The 12,846-nt window shown below is 38.6% G+C and overlaps 1 protein-coding gene and 1 long non-coding RNA gene across 3 annotated transcripts in view; one reads left to right on the forward strand and one right to left on the reverse strand.

Moving 5' to 3' along the window:
- Positions 1–10,605, reverse strand: part of psme4a (proteasome activator subunit 4a) — a 78,671-nt gene extending 68,066 nt beyond the window's left edge. For both annotated transcript variants that reach the window (XM_036583089.1, XM_036583088.1), the window contains exons 1-4: positions 10,511–10,605; positions 9,532–10,201; positions 1,435–1,575; positions 641–757 (exon numbers count right to left, since the gene is read on the reverse strand). In XM_036583089.1, the coding sequence (XP_036438982.1) occupies positions 641–757; positions 1,435–1,575; positions 9,532–9,737 (464 nt within the window). In that variant the 5' untranslated portion in view covers positions 9,738–10,201; positions 10,511–10,605. The remainder of the gene's footprint in view (positions 1–640; positions 758–1,434; positions 1,576–9,531; positions 10,202–10,510) is intronic.
- A 260-nt stretch (positions 10,606–10,865) lies between these two features.
- The window catches only part of LOC118816606, a 29,620-nt gene continuing 27,639 nt past the window's right edge, over positions 10,866–12,846 (forward strand). The window contains exon 1 of the long non-coding RNA XR_005007883.1: positions 10,866–11,006. This is a non-coding gene — a long non-coding RNA (uncharacterized LOC118816606). The remainder of the gene's footprint in view (positions 11,007–12,846) is intronic.

Genomic DNA, 12,846 nt, shown 5'->3' on the forward strand with positions numbered 1-12,846 from the left:
CATGAACATGACAATGAGTTCAATGTTCTTCAGAGGCCTTCCACTGGATCTGAATTCAATAGAACACCTTTGGGATGTGGCAGAACAGGAGATTTGCACCATTAAAGTGCACCTGAAAAATCTGCAGGAATTGCGTGATGCAATCTGGTCAACATGGACTTGAATCTCAAAGGAATGTTTCCAGTACCTTGTGGAATCAATGCCATGAAGAACTGAAGCTGTTTTGAGAGCCCTATCCAGAATTAGTTTAGTTTTCCTAATAAAGCACTCGGTGAGTGATGCAGCCTCTAGAGGTATTAAATGCCTTGGATGTCTGGTTCTTATTACCAACACCGTTAACAATTTTAGGTGAGTTTCTCTACAATGGAACATTTTACAACAAATTATTCTGAGTGACTGTTTACATTGTAATCATTTGATCATACAGAAATTCTGAAATATCATTTTTTTTTTTTAAATGCAATACCCCTTTAGGCAAAGTAATAATTTTAAGAAATGAACAGTGATATTTGGTAGTTTTAAAAACTAATAAGAATATGAACTATAAAGAAGCCTGACTGTAAATACTAAGAAAATTAAAATTGATTGATCTGTTTGTTGTACCTCAGTCTTCTTCAGAAAAAGAGAAGTATGTTTGTACCTGGGGAACCAGTTGAGGCCAAGGTGTTCTGTTTTTGAATACAGGATCCTCTCCTGTAACTCGTATAAGGGTCTCCATGGTAATTCCAAGTCATCTCTAGAGAGCAACTCTCTTTTTCTGAAAGGACAGATAATTACACAAGTGGACTAAGATTTTACACTACCATCCAATAAAAATGACTAAGCACTGTTTACTTTAAATTAGTTACTGAAAGTAGTCCATTACACATGATAGATAATTAGAGCTGGATACTTATGTTTGCAACTACTGCCCTGTAGCCCTGAGCCAAATATAAACATAGAATAGACTTCTTTCCTACTGACACATAGCTTTATATGCAGTACAAGCACAAAGCACAAAAGGACTATATTTCACCTATATAATGCCATTATGGCACTATGGCTCCATCCCATGTTTATGAATAGGGATGTCACAATGCACATGTTAAGATATCGAGAATGGTTTTAATAGCTCTATTTAACACAATCTATGATACTCCTAACTGTACGTTCACATTAGGAGGCAACAAGTCACTAAGGTCACCTCAGGTTAATCTTTTGCGGGTGTGTCTGATGCTGCTCTTGTTGTAATGTTTTAACGAAACATGCAGTTTGTCAGTGTTCTACTCACAATATCCACTACAAACTCAGAAGCTTACTTTGATATAATTGATCACAATAATGATTTTATCATTATCTTATCACCTACCACTAATTATACTATGAACAGTGGGACAATAAAAACTTAACCATGTTAGGAGATTTCATGTGTAAGCGTGGAGGGTCTGGCCTTACTTGAGCAAGCTGATGAGGAGATGGGCAAAACCCTGCATCATGCTGATCTCCAGCTTGGGAAGGGTCACCAGCTCGTACAGGAGCTTGATAAACAGCACATGGTCCTCTTTGCTGAACTTCCTGCCATACAGCCGAATGTACCTGTAGCAACATCAAGCATATAAAGGTTAACAGATATACTGAAGTGAAATAACTTCCATTATACAGGACTGTGCAAACGTTAGAGACTACACTTTATTCACTTAATTTCAAAACAGTCAGTAAGTTACACATTTTTTTGGGGTTATAAAAGGCAGAAAATGTATGTTTTATTATTTTATTTATTAAAAAAATATATACATTAGCCTCAACAAATAAATGTAATATCAACATTTTCAGTATTTACTGTATCGACCTGTTGCCACTTCCATTTTTTTCATGCAATAGCTTTCAGTTTTTAAAAGAAATCTGCAGTTGTATTTTTCCCACTCTTCCAAAGTTCACTGGTTGGTTGCATTTTCTGCTTCTCACAATTCAAGTATTCCCAAATACATTTAGTGATGTTGAGGTTTGGCCTCTGAAGCGGCCGATCTATTGTTCTTGGAACACCAGCAATTTACATATTTGATTTGCAAATGTATTTCTTTTTTATCTGTTTCAAAAGATCACAAGGTGCTGGCTTACTCTTAGCACCTAGAATTAATAAAGTTAAGTCAGGGGGTACAGCCATTTCATACAAAGCCCTCCAGCTTTGGAATAATCTTCCAGTCAGTGTTCGGGACTCAGACACAGCCTCAGTCTTTATGTCTAGGCTAAAAACCTACTTGTTTGGTCGAGCCTTCGGTAATTACGTTTTTCTCATTAGATAAAAGGTGCAGATCTGGGGGTTCATGGACATGGAGTATTGGTGCTCTCAGTAAACTACGAGTGTTGGTGCTGTCGTCCTGCTGCTCTCACACGTTCACTCAGGGTTTGCTGACAGTTCAGCACGGGCCACTGACATCTCAGGGAACTATCATGACTTTGTTGCCTTCTGGCTCTCCTTTAGCTTAGCTTAGTTAATCTCTTCTGCACTTTGCTAACAATGTGTACTGTAATTAGTCTTTCTTAACAAAACTGTGTGTTTTTTTGCCGAGCTGAACTGCCCATCCTGTGCGGTCTGATGCTGTAGCTTCATTTGCCTTGATCAGGTGCCCACTGCTTGCCCGTCTCCTGGGCCGGTTTAACTACCATGGAGCTTCTAGCTGTACAACGCTGTGCAAACCCCCTGGATTTTTCTGTAAAGCTGCTTTGCAACAATGCCTGTTGTAAAAAAGTGCTATTCAAATAAACTTTGACTTGACTTCATTTGACCATTAAGTCCAGGCTTGCACATAATCTGGGTCTAGGAACCTTATCCTTAGTGACTGATTAGAGGCTTATTTGCCTACTGACTACTGCAACACTGTACTGTCAAATGAATTACAATAAAAGAGTTTGGTCAGAGATTTAAATTTCAAAGATACTGCAATGCCAAGAGAATAACTACAAGGTTTATGTCTGGATTTGCACCCATAACACTTAACAAATCAAGAAAGACAAAATATTTAATTCCTTTTCAAAAACAAATGGACTATGATGGAAATTAGGCTGTAAAAATCAATTAGGGAATTTCAGTGTTTCAGTTTTACACTTATGACTGCTCTTTAAATTTAGTACATCCTACCAAGCCAGCTACATCATGTGACTGACCTTAAGCATATCTACCCAATCTAATGATCCTTGGACAGCTCATACTAAGTTCATGAATACTTACGAATATTTCTAACAAATAGTGGTAGTAAAAAAAGAAAAAAGTATCAAAACAATGAATATAATGCCCACCTGTGTTCGCTGTTGCTCACAGCAGCCTCTATAAAGACTAGCATACAAGCATAAAACCGTTAAGCCCTCAAAAGTGAATGGAACTAACATATCAGTCTGTCACTAGTAAACTGGTATCATCTACAGAACAGTCCGCGAGCAATCTTGTAGAGTTTTTACTGTTTTAATGTTTCTGTTGTTTTAGTACCAAACACAGTTCTACCTATCGCAGCATGAATGATAGCATTCCTGAAGATGCATTTTGTGTTCGTCTGCTAGTGCTTGCAGTCTCTTCATTTCTTTAGTTACTTTCTTTCAGCCTATGCTGAAAAACAAACCACTTACACATTGAAGTTTTGGCTTGTTGTGCAGCTCTGGCCACCACAGTTTTTATCCCTGAGCCGGCAGAAACAGAGCTGTGCCAAAAGGGCATTAGGACAAAGTGACTGTATAAGGGGCTCTGGCCCACTTACAGCAGTGTGGATGGTTATTAGGCTGTAAGCTGGTGAACAGATCCAAATGATCAGTCGTTAAACCAAAACACTGATTACGTACTGAACTACTCTTAGTTCACAAAAAAAAAGCTGTAAAATTAGGCCCATAATTATGGGGGTTTTCATAATAGATCAATTGAAATTTACTCTCAATAAATCATCAGTCATTAGTACGCAAGTTGCATGATTTTAAAAAAAATCTGACTCTTCGATAATTGTCAAAATAATTGTTTACTCAGTTAATACTATAATTGATAAAGACAGCCCTACTGACAAATTCAGCATATATTCCCACCTATGGGTGGGCAATATGGTAAAAGTATATCATTATATTTAAAGACATCCTCACAATACAATTGGGATGTAAATGTTTTAAAGCATTGACTGTTAATTGACAAATAAACAACTGTTTGACCAATTGTGTGTGTTATTTAAAATTTTATTTCATTTACAAATAAACAACAGCTCCTATTTGAATAGGTGGATTTATCATTTAATTTGAGGAATGTTTTTTAATTGTCCAGAAGGGGGCACAATAGGCAGTTTGTTCCACTAGGTAAGACCTGTATTCCTTCATATACATGATTATGCCTTGCCCCACATATATAATACTACATTACTAGTGTTTTAAGCACTGACAGTATCTATATTATGCTTTGAAAAGCATACTGTGCTTTAACATATCATAATAACAACAAAATATCGTCGTACTGCCCTCCCCTATCTCCGCTTAAGAACACAACATTCGCAACAGGTATTTCGAAAGGTAAAGTGGGGGGATTTTCAGACTTGAGCAACACAGCTGTTGGGGGTCAGATGGCAGCAAGCATCTCTGAATTGTGTAATACTCAGTGTTTGCTGTTTACTCTCTACATCAAATTTCACAGAAGGGGTCACAAGCAGGATGTATACACTCGCTGAATGCTTTAAATAGAAGCAGCCCATTGAAACATGATAGAGCATTTTTGGCCTGTTGGCCTCATAACATGATATTTTGCAATCACTGTAAAATGATGATGCTAATGGGGGCTGAAATTTCAAAATGTGTTACAACACATGCCTCCCTAATAAAACATTAATAAAACATGGACCTAAAACCAACACCATTACAGCCAGTAATGGAACCAGTAAGACAACCGTATGTGGGTCCACTGTATGTGTCAGCCTTCCTTAGTTGTTTCCTAAGGACCTAATAGGAGCATAGGTGCCTGGTGATAAGCCTAGTTGTAAACATTCTTACACTAAGAAATAAAGGTACGGTGCAGGGACATTTTTCATGCAACGTACAAACAATCTAAATGTACTCTCAAAGGTACAACAGTGGTTTTGTGGTCCAATTGTGCTCTTTAAAAAAATCCCAGTGGAAAAGTATGTATTTGTACCTTTTCATAGCCTAATGTTTCAGAACAGAACAATAAAATAAAATGCCTGGAGATAAGACAGGGTGTGTGGAGTCAATACAACTTAGAAAATATAATTTCAATGGACTATGGTACAATTATGTTTTCTGACTAAATGTACTCAGATGTACCCTTGAGGTTGGTTGGCCCAACCTCTAGCATCAAGTACTCCACAGTTAGACTTATAAATAGACTTAAATAACACTGTAATGTGCAGCAATAAATGCCAGCACATTTTATTCACAGATTTTTTAAACGTCACTCATGTATTCTTAGAAACCTAAATTACAATAACATTTATGTTTGTTTGATTTTTCAGAACATCACATGAGTAAAATGTACTAACTTGTTTTTCTTGCATAATGTTTACAGTTGTTTAACTGTTTCTTTAATTTACTCATGGCCAAAAACCTAGCCAACTTGCAAGCCTTTTCTGGGGTGTGTAGTTAAGTGAAAAGAACACAAAGATTCATCGTTTTTGTATCAGAATTGCAAATTAAGAGAGTGCAGTTCAAATCGCAAGAGCTACAATTTTTTAAAAAATTCCCCAAATGGTTCAGCTGTATTCTAAAGTGTGTGCAGCAGTTTTAATTGCACTTAGTACTCTGGACCACTAGGTTTACCTTAGTCAGTGTTCTTACTAGAAATGTGCTAGCTAGAGTACCAGTATTCAAATATTCAGAACAGTTTTTTTCTGTAGCGAGTACATGCATGCTGCTAGGTTTACACTAATATGTTTTTACTAGAACTTCCTAGCTATAGTACCAGGATAAAGTATGATGTTACCTTTTGTTTTCAAACTACATTTGCCAGTGTTCTTGTTAAAATGTGCTAGCTTATGTACCACAAAAAACTGTTTCACTGTACTGAATATTTGTATACTGGTAGGTTTACACAGGCTAGTGTTCTTAGTAGAATGGAGTAGCCAGTGTAACTTACCACTATTCAGAACAGTCTGAACTGTATTGGGTGCAAATGTACTACTAATTTACACTAATACATGGTTTTACAAGAATTTACAAGCTATAGTAAAAGTTCCATGACTACTAGCCAGTGTTTACATGTTACTGCACTGTATTGTGGACTGCTACATACCAGTGTTCTTACTGGAATATGCTAATTGGTAACTCTGTTGAACTTGCCAACTGGTAGGTTTTTACTAGCTTGTGTTCTTACTAGAAAGATTCTTGGTTTTTGACAAGCTAGTGTCCCAATATCCAAAATGGTTTTAACTGCACACATATACCACTAGGTTTACTTTAACATATTATCTATAGACATGTTAACACTGCATCTGTGCACAACTACATTTCAGAGTTTTTTTGTTCTAGTATGTGCTACTTTTAGAATCATACCGAGCACAAGTGCGCAATGGGAACACAGCCTCAAATATGAATCAGAGATCATTTTCCTTCTGTACCGTGATGTTGCAGAGTGAACTTTGGTATCAAGGAGGGACACTAAATGAGTGTTTTCCCTTGTTGATTGGTGGGGATATTAGGAGGGGGAGGTGAAACATGACATAATTGGGTAATACCATTTTCTCTGCCTATTGGAGCAGTGACCTGTCCAGGGTGTATCCTGCCTTCCACCCAATGACTGCTGGGATAGGCTCCAGCTCCCCCCGCGACCCAGAAGGATAATCAGCTTAGAAGATGTGTGTGTGTGTGTGTGTGTGTGTGTGTATTGGAGCAGTGACATTACCAAAACTCAGTGTCCTAGTATTCAGAATGGTTTTAATTGTACTGAAAGCATGCATACTTGTGGGATTATTCTGGCTAGTGGCTGATTGATTTTCATTTCAAAAGCCAGTACTGAAAAACAGGAAAATCTTTGCCGGTGTTGTGCAGAATTCCGACTCCCTGGCAGAATCTGACTCCTTTTCACATGCAGGCATGTACTGCAGTCATATGGACACTACAGATTATACTCACGATATTAGTTGTTTCACTGTGTAAATATCGGTTTATCTTTAATTTTCGCTCACAGCAAACAGCACAACAGAACCTAAATCCAAACACAGAGTCTTACAGTGAAAGTTTCATGTAATGAACTAAAGACTTTGGTTGTTGGAGCAGCACTTGGGGGACTGAATGACTTCAGTCATAACAATAAGTATGATAAGAACAATATGAACAAAGAGTAGCCTACAACTCTCAGTTTTAATCCTCAAGTCTGGACCAACACATCTGCTATAACCGAGTTCACCTACCTCTAATACATTACTGTATTACTTTTTTACTTTCCTCTCGTCATTGTTGGGCAACATGACTTTCTCTCTTTCATTTCACCATTAAATGGCAGAAATCCGATACATATCCCCATATTTGTTTCTTTTTTTCACAGATAGAGCAAAGCTATGCACATCAAATAAGATAACAAATGTACACTATATTGCCAAAAGTATTCACTCACCCATCCAGATCATTGAATTCAGTTGTTCCAATCACTTCCATGGCCACAGGTGTATAAAACCAAGCACCTAGGCATGCAGACTGCTTCTACAAACATTTGTGAAAGAACGGGTCGCTCTTAGGAGCTCAGTGAATTCCAGCGTGGTACTGTGATAGGATGCCACCTGTGCAACAAGTCCAGTCGTGAAATTTCCTCGCTTCTAAATATTTCACAGTCAACTGTCAGTGGTATTATAAGAAAGTGGAAGTGATTGGGAACAACAGCAACTCAGCCACGAAGTGGTAGGCCACGTAAAATGACAGAGCAGGGTCAGCGGATGCTGAGGCGCGTAGTGTGCAGAGGTTGCCAACTTTCTGCTGAGTCAATCACTACAGACCTCCAAACTTCATGTGGCCTTCAGATTAGCTCAAGAACAGTGCGTAGAGAGCTTCATGGAATGGGTTTCCATGGCCGAGCAGCTGCGTCCAAGCCTTACATCATCAAGCGCAATGCAAAGCGTCAAATGCAGTGGTGTAAAGCGCCGCCACTGGACTCTAGAGCAGTGCAAATGTGTTCTCTGGAGTGACGAATCACGCTTCTCCATCTGGCAATCCGATGGACGAGTCTAGGTTTGGCGGTTGCCAGGAGAACGGTACTTGTCTGACTGCACTGTGCCAAGTGTAAGCTTTGGTGGAGGGGGGATTATGGTGTGGGGTTGTTTTTCAGGAGTTGGGCTTGGCCCCTTAGTCCCAGTGAAAGGAACTCTTAATGCTTCAGCAGACCAAGAGATTTTGGACAATTTCATGCTCCCAACTTTGTGGGAACAGTTTGGGGATGGCCCCTTCCTGTTCCAACATGACTGCGCACCAGTGATCAAAGCAAGGTCCATAAAGACATGGATGAGCGAGTTTGGTGTGGAAGAACTTGACTGGCCTGCACAGAGTCCTGACCTCAACCCGATATAACACCTTTGGGATGAATTAGAGCGGAGACCAGGCCTTCTCGTCCAACATCAGTGTCTGACCTCACAAATGCGCTTCTGGAAGAATGGTCAAAAATTTCCATAAACACACTCCTAAACCTTGTGGAAAGCCTTCCCAGAAGAGTTGAAGCTGTTATAGCTGCAAAGGGCGGGCCGAAATCATATTAAACCCTATGGATTAAGAATGGGATGTCACTCAAGTTCATATGCGTGTGAAGGCAGACAAGCAAATACTTTTGGCAATATAGTATATATATATAAAATGTGATATAGCCTACCAGTATGCCAAAACTATCTTCTCAACACTCATGTCTGACTTTTCCTGTCTTCATCATTTAACTGCAAACGCCTGTTTTCTGGGCTTCTGCAACCATGTGTGTATTCTGCACTTATTTTCTGATTAAAGTGATAGGAAACGTTAATTTTGAATGAATAGAATGCAACCCTTTATTCAATTGTTGTTTGTTTGCTATTTGACTTTATGATTAGTTTGTTAAACTATAAAACTAAGCTATTCCTTGTTTTTTCCATTGATTTTTTGATTTTTGACAATAACAGAACCAAAAATGAGAATGACCATTTTCCTGTTTTTTGAAATGAAAATCGAATGACCAAAGGTACGCGCAGACCTTGACCTCACTGCTTAACCTGCCAGTATAAGCACAAACCACAAAGCATCCTCACATATACATTCTATAAAGCGTCAAAACACTATGTGGGAGAAGTTACATATGAAAGTCTTTAGACCCATTGACTGGTAGGACGTCTTTCCTTCTCCAACCAGCCACTGAATTACCAGGCTATTTAAAACATGAGGGAAGGTATTTTTACCTGAGCCTCGTTTATCCTTATAAACACAGCACTCACTGAAACAGTCCTACCACTTACAAGGCTTATAATGACAAGAACCTTTCACTTATACTAATCATTGTTTCGACTCTGATCACAGATTGTGGAATTTGTTTAGACAGAGAAATAACTGAAAGGTGTAAATGTAGATACATACGTGGAAAGTTTCCTTGTCCAAAACAACACCCCTGGCCATATTTCCCTAAGTTGGACAGCCTGGCCAATGTTTCCTTTGATCTGTGCCAGTATTTCATTTGACTCTGCATCTAATTTGTCCTCATAAGGCAAAAGTTTGTTGTAAATTATGTCTTTCTGGGAAACGAAGCCTAATGTTTCAGAGTCTTCAGAGACTTCTCTTTCCATATTACAGCCGTTTAATCGAGCTAATAGTCATGTAAGATATTTCTGTTCCAGTTCAGCTTCGGATACGACGAGAGACATGCAAAAACTCTAACTATACGCGATACGTGAACCTCCTATATAAAGTTAAACAAAAAAGCCGGCGACTCTTTGGGTCGACTGAGAGTTCTGGCATCGTTGGTTCTATGTCTGACCTATCAGAAAAACTACCACAGCTTATGTAGCACCGTTAACTGTCATTAATTTGTCATCTTGCCGACTTCCTTCAGATGCTCCTGCGGCTCATTATCGTTCACTTCAGCGGCGACCAACCAAATGCTAGCCTAACAAAAACACAACAAAACTCCACCCACTTGGCAAAGACTCGTGTTCGATTCCAGTGATTTAAGAGTCGACTCCGACTCTAAGTGAAGGGAAGATGTGGAGTCGGTTTCAAGAGTCGATTCTGCGCAAATCCTTTCTCGATTCTAAAAATTAAAACATAAAGGAGATTTGGCAACACAAAAATACTACATAATGCACTTTTATAATTGATGGTATGAATAACAAGAGATCTTGCCATATTAACTTCATGTGCAACCACCTGAGTTGTTCTTTAGTTCTTCAAGATGTCTGTGTATTTAATTTTGCAAGATAGTTTGGAGAGCTGATGCTAGCCAAATTAATTGTACCTGATTCTCCTTTTCTGGTAGGTGGATGTTTCTGCACTGGCGAAGCAGATTGAAAGCCACTTTTTTGTTACAAACTGATTATTAAAATAAAGCCGATCTACTCACGTGTTCACTGTGAAAGGATGCATTTTTCACACAGGCGGGCAAACGTCACGTAGTAGAATAGAATCGAAAGCTTTTGAGTCGACTCTCGATTCCCTAGAATCGGAGAATCACTTAATTCTGAGATCGAATCACAGTGCATTTTCGTCACTTCCTGTTGACTGACCTACTTTACAAGTTATGTTTGACAAGTTTTTTTTCACTTGTTTACCGTCCGTGACACTCCAATATAACGGACGTACCCAAGAAGATCTTTTACATCTGAGGTCCTTAAAATGATTTAAGTCTTAAGCAAAGAAATATAATTCTATGTTCTGTTTGCCTGGCTACAGACGTGCACTCTCAGCTTACATGCGCCGCCAGCCTATTGATGACGTCAGTGCACGCTCTGCCACGACAGTGTTTTTGTCGGTTTTATGAGGGAAAACAGCGAACCACGAACTGCTGGGCAACAAGAGTTACGCTGAATGTATATTGACGTTGCCATACTGATGATAAGGTAATTAAATATGGAAACTTTAAAAATAAAACCTACCACGACGATAAGACATGAATGTCGGGTTTATTCGCAGAAAAAAAACAAAAAGGCTACTGAAACTAATGAAAGCCATGCTGAAGACGATCAGAACCGCTTATCAAAACCCGTAATATTGATTAAAATAGAACTCATTAAGGATTCTAGGAAGTTGTGACAACATACAGTCAACGTGGTACTGATTACTTTTGCTGTCTCGTCAACGTCACAACCTCCCAGAAAGTTGTCAGACAACGTTGTCTTAACTTTCTGAGGAATTACATTTCAGCGTTTTGGGAATGTAGAAAGGCACAACGCAGACGACGCTGTGGGCACCGAAACAGTACGTTGTCACAAGGTAGCTGTGTTTGCAGGGCCGTAAGGAATAAAACTGACGGTTTTGCTTCCTAAAGGGAATTGGCTTGATGGTTGTCGTTAGAGGCCATTAGGAAACGATCAAATTTATCTGGAATCAGTCCCAAAATACCTGATTAAACGACCAGAATCCTTTACTGTGGTATCAACTCATCAGGAAATCACAGAATACCACTAGCGACTACTGGACACCACCAGGACCAACAGACACTTTTAATGGGTTCTATGATTTTTTTCAACAGGGAGGTACATTAAATGTACCTCTCTGGCTGTGTTATGGCCGAAAAATGGATTAAGTGATGATGTCGCTAAGCAGCAGCAGCCGAAAGTTACCGTGCCGTTGGGCTGTTTCTTCTATTGTGGCAGAGAGTGCACGTGCACATGACGTCACTGGGACTGAGCGTGCATCTGGCTAATAGTGCATGTCTGCAGCCAGACTCTACTGGGGCTGTAGCCTGTCATATCTTTGAGATTATTCAGCAAAAACGTACACTGCCGTTGAAAAGTTCACTTGTCAGCTTGTACTTATAAAATGTCGACTGAAATAGTATAAACTTAACTTAAACCAGTGGTTTATTCACAATTAAAGTTTTTTGGCAATAACAAAGTTATAACAAGGTATAAAATAACAAATGTTCTTTAATATATTAAACTCTAATAATCTATTTATAGTAATTTATTGTCATAAAGTTACTTTGAATAGCAATCAGCAGGATTTTGTTTTTTAATATGAGACATTCTGTGTATAAATGCTGCGGCCCAGAAGCATAAGTGGCTTAGAAAATGTGTGTGTGGGCATAAATGTTGTTATAAGTCCATTTTTAATGTTGTACAGCTTTCTTAATTATTAAAGAATCATCTACAGTTCTGTTTATTATCAAAAATGTATTTTTTACTTCATTCCAATTGTTTGAAACCTATAGAATATAAGCATTATATTAAAATCATATTACACATGTATTTGCAACAAAATTGATTTTGCATTATTGAAAACAGTGATTCCAAACTTTTGAATGTCAGTGTCACTATGCACAGGGCACTTCATAGTCAGTTCTCTCTCTCTGTGAGTGTGTGCATTTGGGACTCTGTTCATTGGTGGGCCTGTAATCAGTTTCCCAAGGCTTTATGTTTAAGGTTACATCAGAGTCACACTGTGTCATATTTCATCATCAAGCGCTCTTCTCATATCAATGCACCTAGCAGTGCCACCACCCTTTACGTAAATGAAATTTGTTTCATGTAATGTCTTTTTGGAGGAGATTTCAGAGGCATTAAACACTTCAGATGTCTGTCTGGTTCCTGTCAATACTGTTGTGAATGATTCTGACTTAATAAGTTTCTCTAAACAAAGCATTTCACGTCAGACCACTCTGAATGAGTTTATTTACTTTGTTTACCATTCAATTATGCAGACATTTTGAAAAATTTCCTCTTGAACTCCATCACAGTA

The sequence above is a fragment of the Colossoma macropomum genome, unplaced genomic scaffold, assembly GCF_904425465.1.
Source record: "Colossoma macropomum unplaced genomic scaffold, Colossoma_macropomum, whole genome shotgun sequence".
Classification (NCBI taxonomy): Eukaryota; Metazoa; Chordata; class Actinopteri; order Characiformes; family Serrasalmidae; genus Colossoma; species Colossoma macropomum.